The sequence below is a fragment of the Octodon degus genome, unplaced genomic scaffold (genome assembly GCF_000260255.1).
Source record: "Octodon degus isolate 3935 unplaced genomic scaffold, OctDeg1.0 scaffold00005, whole genome shotgun sequence".
In the NCBI taxonomy this organism is placed as follows: domain Eukaryota; kingdom Metazoa; phylum Chordata; class Mammalia; order Rodentia; family Octodontidae; genus Octodon; species Octodon degus.
This window is the reverse complement of record NW_004524581.1, coordinates 22,009,634-22,029,908: the sequence shown is the minus strand read 5'-3', so window position 1 is coordinate 22,029,908 and position 20,275 is coordinate 22,009,634. Positions and strand designations below refer to the sequence as shown.

At 41.2% G+C, this 20,275-nt stretch overlaps 1 protein-coding gene across 2 annotated transcripts in view; it reads left to right on the top strand.

The window, feature by feature from the left end:
• The window catches only part of Cdc5l (cell division cycle 5 like), a 49,231-nt gene extending 30,682 nt beyond the window's left edge, over window positions 1-18,549 (top strand). Inside the window, exons 14-17 of one of the 2 annotated variants that reach the window (XM_023719441.1) lie at window positions 1,890-2,087; window positions 14,787-14,999; window positions 15,566-15,694; window positions 17,612-18,549. In XM_023719441.1, the coding sequence (XP_023575209.1) occupies window positions 1,890-2,087; window positions 14,787-14,999; window positions 15,566-15,670 (516 nt within the window). In that variant the 3' untranslated portion in view covers window positions 15,671-15,694; window positions 17,612-18,549. Of the gene's footprint in view, window positions 1-1,889; window positions 2,088-14,786; window positions 15,000-15,565; window positions 15,981-17,611 lie in introns of those variants that run through there. The other variant, XM_004624101.1, reaches the window with a different exon arrangement.
• Window positions 18,550-20,275: the final 1,726 nt, after the last annotated feature.

Below are 20,275 nucleotides of genomic sequence, written 5' to 3'. Positions count from 1 at the left end.
TGGGGTTGTGGTGGTGGAGTCCTTGCGTGCCTGGTGGGCGGGCACTGCAGGCTGCTTCCCGCTGTCGTCTCTCTTGCTTGAGCTCCCCTTGCCCCTCTCTTAAGTCGTACTTTCTGTGCTCCTTATTGCACAAGTCATTCATATTTATTAGAGGATTTTGAGACAGTGCAGAAAGGGAGGAGGTTTAGATTTATATCTCAACATCTTGCCCCTTGGATTTCTGGGCACCTTTGAGCTTCCTTTTTTAGTGAGTGGGATAGGGAAGCTGACATCTGCTGAGTGCCGACCCTGGCAGGCCCGTTAATCACTGAGTGGAGACCCAGGCTCCGAAGTCAATACTTGCATAGTTCCCACTCTTTAGAGTGAAAATATGAGGAGAAGAAGGAATTTAGGAAATAAATTTTCTCAGATGTCTTGAGTGTATGGCAACTTGGAACAAGGATCACATTGTTGCTTCTAGAGGTCTTGAGGGGAGAAATTCTAATACAGGTTTTGAAGATAATAATTCTAAGTACTGCTTTGGGATTAGTTGAAACAAATAATGTTAAATATTCTCCAGTATTTTATTTTTCTGTTTTTATTTGTCTTTGTTCCCAAAAGAATTTGAAGCAGATTTCTTGTTCTTATTCCCTAAAGATAACTTGGCCCATTGTCTCCTGATGACAAGAGCTGAACTTAAAAAATTTTTACTGTATACAGTTTTAAAATGAAATATCATTTCTCTTTGAATAGTTTTGGATTTTTACCAAGCACATTAAAATAGGTTTGTATTATTTCTCTTAAGAGGTAATACTAAAAGTATCTAGTTTTTATTTTCTGTTGAAATGACCTTCTGTTAACCGTTTCGGTTGTTGGTCATATCTCATGTTTGTGTTATGTTGTTTGGCTCTTTGACACAGGGTCTCACTATGTAGCCCAGGCTGACTTCAAACTCATGTTTTTTGATGTGTTCATTTTATAGTGTTACTAGAAAGAATAGAAGCCTTCTCTAAGGCACAGAGATGGTCCAGTGTTTCTGACCATGATCTGAGGACTGGGAGAGAGGGGTATGTGTTTGCTCATGGAGCTCTGTCTGGTATGAGGCAGGGTTCTTAGGTGTACCGTGTATACTTATCCTAATGACAGATGTATTAGGTAGGCATTCTTGTTTTTCCAACTGAAAAATGGGCCCAGATAATTTAAGCCATTCAGAGCCATCTATATGGTAAGCTGTGTTGGAACTAAGGTTCTTTAGGTGTGAGCTCAGTCTGGCGTTTGGTCCATGATTATCTGGTTTGTGCCTTTATTCTTGTTCCCTCAGGGGTGTTCCTTCAGAATGGGAAAAAAAGGCTGTGTTATAAGGATGCCTGGGCCCCTTTTCTGTGCCATGTGGTTGTGAACATGGGGCTGGGACGGAGTGGCGGAGCATTTGGAGCCCACCCAAACGCTGGCACGGCTGGGCTCGTGTCCTACCTTGCCTGCTTGCTTGTTCCAGTGCTGTGATCTGGAATAAAATGTTTAATCTTACTGAGCCACTGGCTTTGAGATGAGGTTGCCATATTGGTTCCTTGTAAGATGGTTATGATCTTTGGAAATAGTGGAAGTAGAACTTGAACACAATATATAAATGAGAAATACTATAGCTACTATTACAGCGAGCAGAAGCAAAAAAATGTTTGTACTCTTGGAGAAACATGGATGCTTGCCTTTTAAAATTAGTCTATGCCAACTGTATGATAAGCTTTTTAATTCATTTGACTTAGCTGTCTCCAGTCCCAAGCCCTGACAGAAATCAACCAACTAGAATTCTTTAACTTTGGCCAAGGAGGACAGAAACTGACTTTTGAAGCCCTCTGGTGATGGCAAGTATTTTTTATGTTTAAACTTACTGAAATTGTTTTTATGAACAGGCCCAGGACATTCTGGTGCAGGAGATGGAAGTGGTCAAACAAGGAATGAGCCATGGTGAACTCTCCAGTGAAGCTTATAACCAGGTGTGGGAAGAATGCTACAGTCAAGTTTTGTATCTTCCTGGGCAGAGCCGCTACACACGTGCCAATCTAGCTAGCAAAAAGGACCGGATTGAATCGCTTGAAAAAAGGCTGGAGGTTGGTATCATTTTATAGCTCTAATTCCTATGTACCTTTGTTGAAGTTATGAACGAAGTAATACCACTGGCAGCAACTTAAGTAAAATAGATGTGAGGTGGTTACTGCCTTGAGTTCTTGAGGGGAAGTACACTGAAGTGCTTGCTTTTCCTTGGCCTTGCTTGGGCATTTCATAGGTGGGAAAGAGGAGCCTCTGAGTGACACTCAGGAGTCACCCACAGCAGTCTCTTTAAGGAGAATGCTCAGTGGGACTGAGGGCTTTTCTTTCTGTAGGTAGAGAACGCGTGTGTGTTTTTAGTACTTGTCTGTGTTCTGACTGGTGGACTTATGTTAGAAAGGGTGGAGCTGGATTACCAGATGATAGCTTCTGTGATTTCACATTCTAGATGCAGTTTCATGGCATGTGGTTTCTTAATACTGTCTGCATGTTTTGAACGCCAGAATGTGTAGGCGTTTTGCCAGTGGCATGTAAATTGTGGTTCACAGACCACCAGGCTCACTTGTGGATTCTTAATGGTGGTCTTTAGTGATGTTTCTGAGGCCAGATTGGGATGGGAAGAAGAGATACTTCACACAGTTCTATGTAGAAAATGGCTTTAGTTTCCTCTTTTATGTTCTTACCACTTTTTCTTTGCAGAAAACAGATTTAAAAATATTTGTATTTATATTAAATTTAGTATAGTGAATCACTTGGGGTGACGGGCTGTGTGCTGCAGGAGAAACAAGAAGAATAGAGCAGTATCTTTTAACTTGTTATTCTAAGTCTTAATCTTTAAGACTGCATGTATAGGCACCTGATAGTACCTGTGAACCCCACTTTTCAGTAAGTGGGGGATCTGTGCTTCTAAAGTATTTCTCATCTTGGTGAAATCTTAAATTCAGGGCTGCTGCTTCTGCTAGCTATATTAGCAACTTCCAGCAGGGTGTGCTGTTGCTCTGTTTTATTCTGAGTTAGTTGGGGGAGGTTTTAAGTTGTGTGTCGTGTTTGCAGACTGCATTTCTTTTAAGTGCTAGTTAGCAGTGTAATTCTGATCTAAGGTCAGCCTCCTAATTGATTAGAAAGCTATTTGGAAAGCCTCCTTGTAACATTTATATGCAAATACTTAGGTCTCATAGTTTGAAAATCTCATTCGAGGTGGGTAAACTTTCTGCCACAAATAGCAAGGACATTTTGTGCTGTTTCAAATAAAAATTTTTTTCTCTAAATCTCATTTACTTTGTTGAGGCACTAGCTTTCACAACAGCAAATAAATGTGTCACAAAGTGAGTGGTGCCATAAAGTACAGTAATTTTTATTTCTGTGTTGAATTGGCCTTGTGAGTTTTGAAGGGAAAAATGCAGAAAGAACCACGGCTGTTCTTTTGGAGATTTATTTGGGTCGTTTATGAGCAACCATTAAAAACATGTGGTTCTCTTTGTTCAGTGCAGTACCAGGAACTGAAATCTTCCGTTGAACTATTTTTGTTGAAGGATTGGTGATTTTGGAAGAATATTCGTAAAACAGTCTGAAGTAATTTTTCTCTTCTTGACTCCTGGATAACTTGCTCCATTGTTTACCCAGCTAGTTACTTTTAAGGAATACTTAATCAAATCCTTGAATTTAGTAAAATAAGCTTGTTTCAAATGAAAGTTCATTAAATCTTTAAGAAGAAAAGCAACTCAAAGATCTGAATAAACAAATTCCCCATTTTATTTGTATCTATCCCTGATTCAGAACAAGGTTTCTCTTAGCTTTTGAAGATTCGGTTTTACTGGTTTGAAATACATAAATATTTTATTTCGTTTGTGGTAATTCTTTCATCATTTCAGTTGATTGCTAAATTATAAACATTATTCAAAGTTTGTTGTGGGGAAGGAACTTCAGTTATATTGTATAAACTAAATGCTGTACTTAAATTATCCTTTCCACTTTGGGTTGAGGGAGATGGCCTTTCTGGGCACGCACAGCACACCGTGGCTGCCAGTGTGTTTGACTTTTGCTGCCATGAACTTTGGAACAGTGAGTCTAATTTGTGGCCCGATCACAGCCCATCAGGCAAGATGAAATCCAGCTCTGTCGTGGCTGATGGCTCCTAAATGGATTAAAAAAATATGCCCTGAGGTTTATATTGGAGCCAGTCATTGAGCTGTTCTTTGTGATTAATATTTGAAGCTCAGTACTTAAATGAAAATCTTTAAGATGCTCATTTATAACTAGTAGAACCATTCTCAGGTTTTATGTAGGGTGGCATAGAGGATGTGTGCGTGTGTGTGTGTGTGTGTGCGCATGCGCATGCACGTAGGAGGTCTGTTAAAAACAGACTGTAGTCACAGGTCAGAAGTAGCTGGAAAGGACTTGAATCGTAACCAAGTCCATGCATTTTATTCTGCTTTAGAGGAACAATTCACTCAGACCCTTGCCAGACTGTGTGTGTACAGGGGCAGCGTGGAAAGAAGAAATGACAGCTGTGCTCTGGGAAGGGAAAGCTGAGAGCGCGGTGTGGAGGGCCTGTGAGCACTGCAGTCCAGGTCTGGGCTCTTGATGGTTTCTGGGGCACAGCAGGTGTTCAGTAGGGGAGTAGAGCCCTCAGAGGAGTAAGAAAGGCTTAATTTCTGTTTAGTGTCTTTTCTTTTTCTTTCTTATAAAAGAAGGGGTGACTGGCGATGGGTGTGGTGGTACATGTGTTTAGTCCCATTACTTGGGATACTGAGACAGGAGGATTGCCAGGAGTTCAAGGTCAACTGGAACTACAAAGCAAGACCCTGTCTCAACCTCTGTCCCCTCCAAAAAATGGGTGGATGTAACTCATTGTGGGAAAATTTGCATCGATTGGTTAAAAAGTAAAAGAACTTTCTTTCTATGTACTCTTATGTTCAGAGGGTGTTAATGAGTGTGTTCTGTGTCCCAGACACTGCTCTAAGCTGTGAGTACGAAGCTGGGACAGGACAGAGTGCGCTGGGCTCTCAGTGGTGGCAGTTATCTGGAAAATGCCCAATGTGGAGAATCTCATTTTCTGATGGTGCTGGATAAATGAGTCACTTCTGTATTTGGGAAATGCAAATAGAATTTGAAGTGTTGTAATTTGTTTCCACTTTTAAGTGGAAATAGGAAATCATCTGAAGACATAATTATTTTAAGTGAAATAATTTCCAGTAGGTACAGAAGTCAAATGAAAAGTCTGAACTTAGGCCTGCCATTAAATTTAATAGCATTTGAAATAGTATCTAAACTTCTGTGTTGAGGAAGCTTGGCTGAAAAGTGGATTTTGTCATATTAGCTATAAAAATGGAAAGCTTTCCTTAGAGGTAGAAGCTGAGTCCAGAAGTAATACGTCTCCTTGCATTTTACTGGCATAGTCAAGGTGGTTAAGAAACATTATGTAACACTGACTTACTGGGAATAAAGTAATTTAACACAGATAACACATTTAAAATCCTTTGCAGTGTTTTCATAAATCTCTTCTGAGGACCCGACTTTCCTGAGGGTTATGATTCAGCAAACTTAGCTGCACAATGAATCCCATTTTCTCAGTGATTTCATTATAAAGCTGGTGATTTTTACACACAGACAAATTTCTCTAATGCTGGAAAGTGAAATGAGAGTGAGGGGGAAACAAGTAGGCGGGGTGGGTGGAGCGAGTCGCATCCTCTGTGTGGATCCTGTGCTTACTCCCTTGTGGCAGGCCTGCTGTGGGAGGGATGGTGTTCCCAGTCTGTGGAATCCTCTCTCCTGGGCTCTGTTCTACGTGACCCGTGACCTGGGACCCGAGGGCAGCAGTAGAGGTTCTGGTTGTTTTCGGTGAATGCTGAGAGCCTTCCCAGAGATTGCCTGGTGCCTGGTGCCCGGACTGCTTGTTGTTTGGGCTTCGCTGGTCTTAATCTGGATAGTGCACGTTTCCCTTCCTACCACTGCAGGAGCAGGTGCTCCCTCAGTATGTGTCCTGGGGAGGACGGTAGTAGCCAGGCCTTGCTGATTAGCGTGCTGGCCAGGAATGGCGTCTGATGGCTGCTTCCTGATAGATGCAGGCACCGTTAACTCCCTTGCCCCTGCAGCTCAGCAGAGAGCAAGCTCCCTGGCAACCTTGTCTGGTGAGGTGCACAGAGGTGAAAGGAGAGGCATGCACAGACCCTAGTCTGCTTTCAGGGTCCTGTGACTGAAGGATGGCCAGCAAGTGGAGCTGCCAAGAGCAAGTATTCCGGATAGTCTTAACCTTGAGTGTACAGTGGTCTCTGGTAATATTTTGGGCCCCCAAGCAAGTCTTTCAGTGAGGGATGCTCCGAATGTTCTGAACTTCCCTAGCAGTCTCTTGCTGAAGACAGCACTGGAGGCCCAAGGAGAATGTGTTTATTTTGGAATTTCTCAGGCTTGGTAACCCTAACAAGCTCAGTGAGCTTGAAAGTCACAATTACACTTTTATAAGTCTTATACAGCCCCCTTTTGTAATGACCGGAGGAAACACTCATGGGCCCACTGATTCCTCTCCTGGGGACCATCACTTTTCCACTGCTCTCTGGCCAGTCTTTTTGAGACAGTTTTTCATCTATGCATTTAAAAAATAACATTTGTAGGCTTTTTTTTCTAAAAATAATAGCCGTGCTTTGTAGAAAATTTGAAAGAAATTGAAAAAATATAGGAGATGCCTACTACCCAGGTACTGTCACCTCGAACATTTTTTTGAATGTACAGCCTTTACCTTTCTTTCAGTGAGTAGATGAAGGGAGAAAGTAATTAAAACTAAATTGGAGTCATCATATACTTTTTCATTTACTAGCATAATACTGTACACAGGAGTTCTTAAGAGAAAACCGGATCACTTGCTCTCACTTAGTCTGTTGCAGATATTAGCTTTGGTGAAACTTGAATAATTTAAACAGCTAAATTTTGCCCTATAAAAAGTTCTCAAGTGTAACTTTTTTCCTCCTGTGAAGTTTTTTGTAGAGATATTTTCCTGTAGTCTTATAGCTTAAGAATGAAAGAATTGGGAATTTTATATATAAGCTGAAGAAAGTAAAAGCTTTTGTCAAGTGTGAGATGAAATTCTCACTAAGGGGGAACATAAATAGGTTAATGACTGTGTCTGGGAAGGAATGATGGGCAGATTCCCTAATGAAGGTCTCGTTTGCACGTATTATCAGATAATTTGTTTTTCCGGGTGCTGCTTTGGAAATTAAGCTGTTCAGTCCAACTTAATTTGAATTTCTTCAGGCATGCTTGCTTGTTGGGAGGTTATGGAAGATGTGTCCTGTTAGCTGAGTTGTACCCTGAGGTGTTGGGCTCATAGCAGGACAAGGTGCCATAGCTTCATCACTGAGCATCTCTGGTCTAGGACAAGTCACTTGACCTAGTCTATTGGTCTCAGATGTGTGTATCTGTACATTTGTTGCAGGTGATAGGTTTTATCTAATGAAAGTGTGAATGTGAAGTCCTGTGCTTACTCTCTTGTGGTGGGGAGACTCTAACAAACATCATGTATACATGGAATTTCCTTTGCATGTTTGTACAGGTGTCTTTACCCTCTGACTAAATGTAATTGGATGATACTTGCTTTGATATGATGAGGTATCGAGAAGATACTTTTAACTTGAATGAAGAGGGGTTAAGTTTTTGTATTCTGTAAGTTTTGTTGAATGTTTTTGGCTATAATAAATTGATTTTATATCATTGTAGAATAAGATTTCTTGGGTACATTTTAGTGTGTTGAAATGGTTTACATGTAAATTTTAATGTCCATTATTATTGTATGTTGACATTTGAGAGTTGGTAGTATATGGCCTTAAGTTAATAAAATGATTAGTTTTTATGGTAGATATTGGAGTTGGATGAAGAAAATCCAGGAATTTTCAAACATGCCCCAAACAAGACTCTTGGGGCATGTCTTGCAGTGATTCATCATGTATCATCCCAGCGGCTGAAGTCAGCAGGTCGTAGCCGCTCATGTTGTACGAGTCTCCCCGGGTAGCATATCATGAATAGAATTATGATGCATGAAATTTGTCAGTCTTGGCCCCCTCACATTTATACATTAAATATATTTGTGTCTACTGCTTTGGATTGGATTTTACCTTCTCATTGGATGCAGTGAGTTTTGTGTCACATGTTGGTCTACCTTAAATTCCTAATGTATATGGTAATAGTGAACTTTATTTTACTTAAGATCATTAGAAATTTTGTGCTGATATGTACTTAGAGCACAGTAGTGGCCTTTCTACTCCCCCATCAGAGCCATATTTGAAAGACTTGTCTGTTTATTGCAACAAAACATTTGTTCTCAGGGGTGATGGGTGCAAGTCTGGCTGCTCACTCTACCAGCTGCCAATTAAGATGAAATGATGAGGCAGGAAAGGCGGCCTCATCTGAAAAGCCACGTGGCAAGAAGATAGAGGACTCTTGTCCAAAGGCCATCTTAGCTGGAGGCTGACCTCGGGGTGGTTTGTGTGGAAGGTGGGCAGTTGCAGGCTGGTAGACATGCACATCTGAGCCTTGTTGCCTTATGGGGAGATACTTTTCAGTTCTGCAGCTCCCAAGAGCACAGGTGAGTTCCTGACGTACTACGCAGTGAGCAGACTTGGGGGCAGCTGCCCTGGAGCCCTATTTCCCATCCTCAAACTCAGTAATGAGAGAACACACAGTTCATCTGCTAACCTCAGGAACAAAGGGCAGATGAGGTTAAGCAGGGAGTCCGTGAGATCTGGTCTTGGTGCCTGGCTTCACTAGCTCCGCTGCTGACTTTGTCAGCTGTCTAAGGGGACTGAAGTATATTTACGAGGACAGGAGGTTGAGTGTACTTTATCCAAAATGTGTATGTTTTGTCAGCCTTCTTGTTGGGATCAGATACCTGACACCCATAAATTAAAGCAGCAGAGGTTTATCTTGGCTTGCAGTTTTGGGAGGTTTCAGTCCATGGTCATCTGATGCCAAAGAAGAACATGGTAGAAGAAAGATGTGTGGAGAAAGCTCCCTCCTTTAGTCAGGGATCGGATGGGTCAGGGGTTGGTGCAGGAGGAGCATGATGACTCCAGAGAAGGAGAGTGGGAGACCAGATATAGCCCTAAGCCACACCTGCATGAGTCCTCAGACATGCCTGCAAGTGCGGTGTATTAATCTCCCAGGTGCCCTTCCAGCCAGTTACCATGATCCTCCTTAATTGGGATCAGCAGCATTTCAGATTGAGATTGTAGAGTATTTGTGGATATATAATAAGGTATCTTTGTACTTACTTATGTCTCTTGTCCCCCTTGAACATATGGCCTGAAAATGACTTTACAGTATTTTAAATAGCTTTACTCATTTTGACTGTAGCTTTTCAAATGAGGTTTAGGTGTGGGATTTTCCACTTACGGCCTTATAGTTGCTAAAAATGTGGCTTTTGGAGCATCTCAGATTTCAAGCTAGCCTATCCTGCATTTCAGGTTAGTAATGTCCTACATACAGACAAGATTTGGTGTGCTCAGAGTGGTGTGGCTGTAGATTTGTTCTGTATGCAGAGTTGAGTAGCATTTGAAAGTATTTTTGATAAGCTCTAAGACATAGTGGTTTAAAAAGCACTTTGTGGGAGAACTTTTGGTAAATGGACTGTAGGAGAGGATATAATCTTTTAAAAAGTATTGTCCTTTAGAGCATTTGCTTGCTAATAGTATCTAAAGGTTTTTAAATTTATTTTTTAAGGACTTTAAAAATATGGTTAAATAGAGCCTGATTTTCTTCATGCTTTATCTCATAAGGTTCTATCTATATTCCTGCACTTAACTGTGTGTGTATGTGCATGTGTGGTGTTAGTGGGGCCTTAAGAGCTGATTTAAGGTATTTCTGCCCCTTGCACGCATATTTGTTTCATGCTTAAGATTTATTGGCTTGAAATAGACTAGAGACTATGGCCTCTCCCCCCCCCCCCCGTTTTAAAGTATATTGAGCAGCTCTAGGTTTAGCATTGTATAAAGCATGCCAGCACCTTTCTTCACATTTTAATAATCAGAAGGCTTAAGGTGACTAAAATTGAATATTGAAAGCTATCTTTTATGTCTTATGACTAACTTTTTATATTTAGCTAAATTATTTTTCCGGTAATTAAGTTTATTTTTATATATACTGCTTTCTATGTTTGCTTGGAATCTTAGCCAGAAGACTTAATAGGATTGATCTAGATGAAGTGTAATTGTTTGTAACAAATTGAAACAACTGTGGAGTTTGAAAATCCCTGGCAGTTTTGGGACAGTAAATGACTGAACTATAAGAGGTGAGGTGATTCCTGACACAATGTTAATAATATGAAATGTACTTTGACAACTAATTAGTTTCTTTGGACAATGATACTAAGCTGTTACATCACATGGGGAGTCAAATGCCCATGCAGTGTCATAAAGATAATTTAGTCATCTTAACTTGAGAAATTGATAATTTGACTAATTTTGAAAATACTTTATTAATTTGAAATTCTGTGCCCTGAAGATCCTTAGCTGTGTATTTGAATTTGCATGTGATTGGGATATTTAACATGAGTTTGTAGCTGTGTTCATCACCCCAGAAAGAACTACTGTGCCTGTGTGCAGTCACTGTCTGTTCCCCTAGATTGTTCAGCTCTAGGCAACCATTAATCTACTTTTAAAAAAAATATTTTTAATTTATCTTTTTAATGTATTTAGTACAGGGTCAATGGGGTCTCACTACACAGATCGGACTCATAGTGATTCTTCTATTTTGAGCCCCTGGGATTACAGGCAGGTGCTGCCATGCCCAGTCTCAATTGCCCTTTTGGGGTGCCCTGGGGGTGGGGCCAGCACAGCACCCTGGAGATTGAACTCAGGTCCCAGCTTCTGCCCAAACAGGCACTTTAATCCCCTGAGCTATCTGGTTGGCCCCCATTAATCTACTTTGTGTACTGTAGATTTGCTTTTTCAGGACATTTCACAGATGTGGAATCATGTAATGTATTTTGTGACAGGATTCTTTGATTTAACAATGTTTTTAAGGCTTACCACATCACACTTTGTGTTAGTAATTTCTTTTTTTAATGACTGAGGAATATGCTATTGTATGGATAATAGCATTTTGTTTTATCCACTTTTGTTAATGGGTGTTTGGGGTGTCCCACCTTTTGTCTGTTAGATATAGTGTTACAAAAGTTTGGTACGAGTTTTGTGTGGATTTTTTCACCTCTTTAGGGCGTAGCCTGCGGAAGAGATGGCTGGGTCCTTGTACAAGGGCACTTTGCCTCAAGGCCCAGGGAGTGTGATGCAGTCTTTGTTCTGAAAATCTTACTCACAGGTTTTCCAGCAGTGCAGTAAGGAGGTAGGAAAGATAAAAGAAGCTTTTACTAACTCCAAAGACATAGAGAGGAGCAGGGCAGATGGGGCAGGCAAATCCTCTGGCCTGAGACACAGAAAGCTGTGGCTTTGTGAACTTTTGCTAGGGGTGCAGTTTGAAGGGGATGTTTAGAAATATCTGAGGAGCTGATTGGGATCTTTCCTTTGGTGGTGGGAAAGATGAAAGGATATTGCACCCTGGGCTGGATTGGAGAAGAAGAGGGAAGGTGGTCTCTGGGAAGATCAGCTGTTGTTGTAAGGCCATATTAGATGACCATGGTAATAATTCAGTTCATACTAGAGCCAGAACCTGTTACTTACATTGTAGGACAGAGGTCCAGTGTGTGCTGCTGATCTGCTGTTCTCAGAGGGCGTACACTAAGGAAGAGCTGCTTTTCCTTCATTACCAGGAGAGGTTGATGTAGTCTTTTATTAAGGATGGACTTTAAAGAAGTTTTAAAATGTTATCTTTCACCCCTCATTGTCAGAGAACAAAGTGGTTGAACTCGTAGTATCTGTAAAACACTAGTTGTTACAGTTCAGGCTAACATTTGTTTTTATTCATTCTTTTATTTCATACAGGGTCTAGCTACGCAGACTTGTAATGATCCTCCTGTTTCAGCCTCCCCAGTGCTAGAATTATAGGTGTGCACCACCATGCCCGGTTTTGGGGCTGGCATGGTGTGCCCAGGGTTCCAGGCCAGCACGATACGTGGTACTGGACGTCGAACTCTGGTCCTTATGCTTGACCAGGCAGCTGCTTAGGCCCCACAGCTATCTCCCCAGCTCTGAGCTAACATTTGTTTTCCAATTTCACCTTGGTAATAACTTGTAATAGCATCTGCTGTTTAAACTGTTGGAAAGAGTGAAACCCAGAGATTAAGTAACCTGCATCAGCTGAGAACAGTTAGGTGTGGTGTAGGGGTGGAGTGGGGAGAAGAGATTGCGCACCATGCAGCTGCCTGCCCCAATGTTCACTGACCCTCTTAGAGGATGTGTGAGGCATGGAACTTTGATTTAGTACGTAGTAGTGGGAAATGGCTCTTTTATGGGATGTTATAATTTACATAGATTTATTCTTTAAATTGCAGAAGAATAAAAGCTTTTATAAAGTGCTCAATAAATGGTTTCAAAGGAGCTTTACTTTAGACCCGTTTCATTTTGCTAAGGCACATTACTGCATATGCAGTACTGTTGTCCCATAGCTTATGTGGCTTTGACTTTTTTTTTTTTTAATGATTAAACTTTTTTTTTTTTTTTGCAAAACCAGGGATTGAACTCAGGCCCTTGTGCTTGCCAGGCAAGCACTTATTCTACTGAGCCATCTCCCCGGCCTAAAATAATCTGACTGCTTTTTTTTTTTTTTTTTTTGGCCAGGCAAGCCTTTACTCCATTGAGCTATCTCCCCAGCCCCGGCTTTGACTTTTAATAAACTAAACTGGGTACATATGAAGTTTACCTTTTCTAGTAGAAGTATATCATACGTTACATTTTAAATGATGGGCGTTTAATTTTTTTTTTTTTTTTTTGCATTCATATGTATTCTAACAGTAGTTGTTGAACCTCTGTTTTGAAATTGAATGTTACCCATTGAAGTGGACATTTCAGTTATGGGAAGCTGTATATTTTGGTGATTATATTTTTTTTCTTACACATATACAGAATGTGCTAGGTATGGTTTTTATGTTGTCATTTTGTATTTGATGATTTTCTCCATGGAACCGTATCTCTTTATTTGTATACTGCTGTCCTCCATTTACTATGACACCCACCCCCAAAAGAGGTGTTTACATTATCACACTATCTCCTTTGTTACAGAGTGCTCTTAGATACATTATTTTGTATTGGTACACGTTACAGGGTGCCATTTGCGTATAGGTTGTCCTACCTGATTTTGGTTGCTTATATAAGTCATTTAAAGGAGTCAGTTTTGGGGGGATGCCCACAGACACAAAGAAATTAACATAGTTAATAATTATTCCTAAGGCTCTATAATCCTAAGTAGCGTGTGTTGAGAGCAGGCTTTTGCTGTTCCCTTCAAGAGGGGAAGTGCGGCTGTCTTGGGGTGTGGGACGTGGCCCCAGGGACTCAGCTGCCTTCTAGTGGGGCTCCCTCCTGCGCAGGAGATCACAGGCCCCAGGATTTGGCCAGTGCTTCTGTTAATTTTTTCTCTTGTTGTTTAGAGAATTTGTACATTTTAAAATTCTTATTCTGTAATTTAGGAGTGATCTGAGAAGATAGCCACTTTGTGTTCAGTGCATATATTTAATAGGAGAGCCAGCATTTCTCTTAATTTTGTGTTATTTTTTCACTCTTCAGTGTTTTAAAAAAATTCTTATCAAAAAATAAAAATAAAGGGGCCGGGGGTTGGTTTAGTGGGATAAGCGCTTCCCTGGCAAGCACAAGGGCCTAAGTTCAATCCCTGGTTCCGCCAAAAAAAAAAAAATTCTTACCAAATATAATATAGATTTTTTTTCCTATTTTATTTTTTGGTACCAAGAATGAAACTTGTGACCTTACGCTTGCTGGGCATGTGCTCATGCCCCTGAGCTATCTCCTTGGCCCTCCCCTTTTAGGTTTTCTGGCAGATTTAGGATCTGGTAATTTGGTAGATTGAAGGAGTTACGCTTGGTCTAAACTGTAGTATTTTATTTATTTAGTTTTTATGTATTCGGTACAGGGAGTCACTGCGCAGCTCGGACTCAGTGATCTTCCTGTTGTCAGCTTCTCCAGTGCTGGGATTACAGGCATGTGCCACCACACTCTGGCCTTGATGGCTGGCTAACCCCCTGCTCCCCCTGGGGTGGGGCTGGCAATTGGGCCTCAGTCGCTGTGCTTGCCTAACGAGGCCCTTAGTCCACTGGGCTATCTCGATGCTCCTAAGCTGTAGTATGTTAATTGGATGGAATATTGTTCACCTATTAAAAATGGGCTAGATGTAGAATATAGAAGTGCAGTTTTGAGATAGTGAACAATAGTGATATGTTGCTGCCAGTCCAGAAATTCTACAGGTGACGGGTAGTAGAAGTTATTTTCAAAAAGTAGACAAATTTTGTTTTTGTTTTGGTATCAGGCATCAAACTCAGGACCTTGCACTTGCCAGGCAGGGGCTGGGCCACTGAGCTATTTCCCCAGACCAAACAAAAGTTTTTTCCTACTGTGAATCTCAAAACCTGCTTTGGCAGTTGAATCATGGGTGAAGTCATATGGATTATTTGGGATTAATTTGTGTAGAAACTGGTATACACAGGGTAAGCCCTTCTTAGAAGTACAACTTAGAAGTTGTGTTTTAATAGTTGTGCTGTAACGAGCTCTGGCTTGTTCTGCTTTGAGGCACATAGATGTACCAGAGGTGCCTTCTTAGCTCTTGTATTTAATAATCCGCTTTCTTCATGGATGTTGATGTAACCTCTTCCGCAGATAAACAGGGGTCACATGACGACAGAAGCCAAGAGGGCGGCAAAGATGGAAAAGAAGATGAAAATTTTGCTTGGGGGCTACCAGTCGCGTGCCATGGGGCTCATGAAGCAGCTGAATGATCTGTGGGACCAGATTGAGCAGGCGCACTTGGAGCTGCGCACTTTTGAAGAACTCAAGAAACATGAAGATTCTGCCATTCCCCGGAGGCTGGAGGTAACATGGAGTTTTTCTCTGCAGCCTGGTTTAGCAGAAGAGCTGTTGGAAGCACGGCACTCCCTGGTCCCTCACAGACCATCTCAGCAGGGGATCTGGCAGGCCTTTTCCACGTGTGTCTTGGGTCGACCAGATGATGGTCACAGGCCTTCCAGTACCCGTTTTCATACTGTTTCAAGATACAGTGGTGGGGTAGAGTTGGCAGCTCTTGTCGTTTGTCCCCCTGGAGCCTAATTTCATCCCATTCATGTCTCTTTTTAAGGGACACCAAAGCAGTGTCCTTTGTGTGATAACTTAGGGTGCAAGAGCCTCTGCCTGGTTACAGGTGGTCAGCACTTAGGGATAGTGATGGGACAGGAGTGGCAGCAGAGGTTTTACAAGGAAGTAACGTAGGACCAGAGCAGAGAGGGGCTGCAGGACTGTATCACAGCAGGAGTGCTCTGTTTTCTCTGGGGAATATCTGTCTCTTAAGAATTATGAATGAGTGCAGCTCTTTCAAAGAAGATGCAGTAATTTTTAGTATACTTACCTATGAACTAATCCTTGAATGTTCCTATCTCTTCTAGTGTCTAAAAGAAGATGTGCAGAGACAGCAGGAAAGAGAGAAGGAGCTTCAGCAGAGATATGCTGATTTACTGCTGGAGAAGGAGACCCTAGAGTCAAAGTTCTGAAATGCAGCGTCCATCCTGTCACAGGCAAATGAGCTGCTGGGTTTCCTCATGTGGCAGACACTGATGGTTATCTTTGTGACAAATTGACTCACTGTGGTTTTGGGTTTGATTTTAAATGGTCTTGATCATACATACCCTGTGTTAAATGACATCTAACTCCAAAGGACAGATGAGGTTTAAATTATTAAGATGATCATTTTTTTCACTAGTGTCATATTTCCAAGATTTTTTTTTTTAGTTTTGGTCTTTAATTTAAAAAGTCTGACTCTAAAGTAGTGCCTGTGAGTAAACCCTTGAATAAAAACAGAATGTAACAAGTATGAACATAGCTTTCTGTTTGTAGATGCTCAGAGTGCCCGCAAATCAGGCTCTGTGTGCTCTGTGGCTTCGTGAGTCACTCTGGGGTGACTGCGGGGTGACCGTGTCTAGTGGCTCCTGTGGCTTCAGCACAGAGCAGCCTTCTCTCTGCACTGCCAGGATAGCCTTCGGGTTTGTCTTTAGTATTGCTTTAGGAAGGGTTTATTCTCTTCTGGCTACTTACACAGTTCATGGATTATAACATAAGAGATTTAATTTTTCTTGTTATTTTCTTGTGAGCACTTTTTTGACCAAGCCAATTGGAAGTTTTTTCAACAAGGTCATCAGATTTCTTTAACAAGGACAGAAATTGAAGAATGAATAGAAGTAGGGGAAAAAAGATGATGTGGAGAAATTAGTTTTATATAAAAATTCCTGTAAAAGGGAATTTAGTGTCCTGTCAGCTGCTTCCAAGCTCATAATGGGCTGATGATGTGTTGGATTCACCAAAAAAGCTTGACTGGTTTCAAAATATTAGAGACTACGGGGGGGAGAGGAGGGGTTAACTCATTCCCTGGTTTATCTATTTAATAAACAGGTATTTATTGAATGGATATACCCTTTGCCAGATTCTTAGAGATGGACAGTGAATCAAGTAGGCTTGCTTCCTGCTTTGAGGGATTCATAGTCTGTTGGAATGAGTGTTGGAGATGATGTTCATTAAGATGGAGCCCTGTGAGAGCCTTCAAAGCAGAGGACTGCAGCATCCAGTTTGTTCTAGCAATTTCTCCTGCATTTTCTAGGACATTCACTGGTATCTTCTGGTATTTTATTTTTTAATTTTCTCAATTTTGTTTTCATATTTTTTTTTTTTTTTTAAGTGTTTAGTACACGGTGTCACTACACAGATTGGACTCCTAGTGATCCTCCTGTTTTCAGCCACTCAGGCACTGGGATTATGGGTGTGTGCCACCACGCCCAGTCCCGGTTGCCATCTCAGTGTGCCCTTGGGGCAGGGCTGGCAGTTCACACCAGGGATTGAGCCCCACTCCCTGCGCCTGCCTAAGCAGGCACTTTTGTCCGCTGAGCTATCTGGTGGGCCCCTAATATTTCTTTTAATAGTTGTATTTTCACTGCATGTTTTGTTGGCCTGTGTTTGGTACCATGTTAGATAACACTGATGGTAGATCTTGTTTTGTGGTTTTAATTGGAATGTCCATTGTGTTTTACTTTTAAATTGACAATTTCGAGTTATCTAGAAAGGTGTATTGTATCTTTTTAGTTTTTACAGAGTTTGGATTAGAGATGGCTCTGGGATCTTGTCAAGCACTCCTTTGGGACATCTGCTGGGCTTTTCCTGGTTGGTGTGGTGGTGACTCACAGTAATAGATTTTTTGATATTAAGCCATCTCTACTTGTGGAACTAGTTATATTCATTTTTTAAAGAAAAGTACCAATTTTTTTTTGCATTTTATATAAACTTACATAGGCTTAAAATAGTTGATCTAATAATAAATCTGTGTTGTTCTCAAAATTTGAAAAAAATAATGTGCATAGTATATCTAAAGAAATTCACCAAAATTTTAGCTTTAAAAGTGGAGTCTCAATGCATCATAAACTGCTTATGCTTTTGTCACACCGTAGCACCACTGTCCCTGCAGACAGATGCCACCCATCCTTTGTGTGTCCTGCAGAGCCGTGCACCTCGTCAGCACCCGCCCGGCCTGTGTGGGGACTGCTGAGCCCTCCTGGGAGGTGCTCCATACACGAGGCATTCCGTGCACGGCGGCGCTGGTTCTGAAAGCTGCATTCAAGTCTCAGTGACTTAGATTGGAAAGTGAACCTGATCAAGAGAAACTGGACATAGTGCTGAAATTCTAATGAATAAAGTTAAAGAAAAAATACATTGCAGTGGCTCTGGATTTGAGCTGCCCAGCGCCCCTTCCCAGGAGTCACGAGTCCGTGAACGTGACCTCCGGCTGGTGTTGCAGGATTTGGCTTGTCTGTCTTAATGTTATGTAGAAGTTTACATTTTCATATGAGTGGAGCCGTCTTTCCGGCTATTGTACAAATTGTAACATTGGGATTTTGCAAGCTCCACAAAGTAAATGGAATGACTGTGTATTTTTCTGTACACTAAGCAGTTATTGTAAGGGGGCTGGTTTGTTCCATGAAAGACTGAAAGGTTGTGCTTGTAAAACTTTCAGGTTTAGAGCTCTGTTTGGAAATGATTTGATAATTATCAACTTCTTTCATGACTTACCCATTTTTAAACTTTAAGATTTTGTTTTAAAATGTGTTTCTCATTTTATTATTTACTAAATTTAAGTATGTAATTTGTATTCTAGTATTTTTATCTTGTTGAAATTTAATTTTCATAGAAAATTGTAGTAAAAATTTTCAGTTAAATTTTCCATATTTGAAACTTACTTTGTTCTAGCTCTACCATTTTTTATTTTTTGATTACTCTTGTTAAAAGTTCTTCCCACCAGAAAACTAGTATCTTACCAATTATGATTCTTTTTGTGTGATTTAAAATAATAATCTTTACTTTCTTTGTGTGTGTGTATTTAGTACAGAGTCTACAGGGTCTCACTACACAGTTTGGACTCTGTAGTGATCCTCCTGTTTTCAGTTTCCTCAGCGCTAGGATTCCAGGCGTGAGCCACCATGCCGAGTCTTAGTCGCAGCCGCACCCCAGGGGCGGGGGCGGCACTTGGCATGGTATTTATCCCCTGACCCCGGGCCCCATGCAGACGCTTTAATCTGCTGAGCTATCTTCTGGCTGGCCCTATAGTTATTTTCTTTAGATTTTTTTCTCTCACTTTTGAGTGTGATTGCATATTTTCCATTTATATGCAAATGACTATTGAAGGCTTTTTAGTTACCTTTAAGCTAAAAATGTTGGCATCTCAGTTCTTTTGATGTATGGTGTCTTTGTTTTCTAAGTTTTTCATTATCTTTAACATTTTAGTTCAATAATTTAAGAATATTTGAAAATTTTCTGGGCCTGGGGAGATAGCTCAGAGATTTAAGTGCCTGCCTGGCAAGTGCAAGGTGGAGTTCTATGCCCAGACCAAAGAAACAAAAAGTTCTCTATGGTTTGGTTTTAAAACAGGTTTTTTCCCCCCTTTTTGCTGCTGAGCGTGGTGATGCTCTTATCTATAATCCCAGCACTTGGGAGGCTGAGGCAGGGGGATCACTGTGAGTTTGAGGCCAGCCTGGGCTACATAAGAGAGTTCAAGGCCAGCCTGGACTACATAGCAGGACCCTATCTTAATTTTTTTTTTTCCTACTTGTAGGATTTTTAGGTTGTGGAGAGAAAATGCAATTTATATAATTTTTATTTTTTAGAATTTGTTGAGATTTTGGGGGCTTAACATCTTTGTTTTTTCTTTTTTGGGGGGGAAGGTGTTTTGAAACAGGGTCTTGCTCCATGGTCCAGGATCGTGTTGAATTCTCAGTGATCCTCCTGCCCCAGCCTCCCTAGTGGTGGGATTACAGGCATGTGCCACGATGCCTGGCGGAACCTAGCATCTATAAAATGTGTTCCGTGGGTGTTTAAAACTTAAGTTAATTCAATTTGTACATGGCAGATGTGAATGTGTATTTATCAACTGATTGAATTACGTTGTGCAAATTTAATTGTTTTGGTTATAAACTCTATAGAATAGTGTTATTTTAAATTGTTACAGTTGTCTCTCTTATTTCATTTGTGTGGAGCCTTGGCATTGTCTACCTTGGTGCTGTTACGTACTGTATAATGCATCTGTCTGCACAGTTCGTGAGGAAGACTACTCCGAAGTCGCGTTTGCTTTTGTGGTACTGGGGGTTCAACCAGGGCCCCCCCCCCCCCTTGGTGAGTCGCCCAGGGTGGCCTCGGTCTGGAAGTGTAGTCCTCCTGCCTCAGTTTTTGTGTAGCAGCTTTTGGATGGCATGCATGTGCCACTGTGCCTGGCATGTATCTTGGATTTTTTTTTTTTTTTTTTAATTTAATGTATTCGGTACAGAGTCTCACTCTGCAGCTTGGACTTGTAGTGACCCTCCTGTTTTCAGCCTCCCCAGAGCTGGCATTACAAGGGTGTGCCACCACACCTGGTCTCGGTGGCTGGCTAAATGCACCTGGGGGTGGGGCCAGCCTGGCATGAGGATCAAACCCCGTCCCTGTGCTTGCCTAAGCAGGTGCTTAGTTTGCTGAGCTATCTTGCCAACCTGTTGGATTTTATATTTCTGTACATTTAGAGAGTCTTATATCTTAATGGTCTACTCCATTGAGTTTTGTAATTTCTGACTAGTTTACTGTGATCA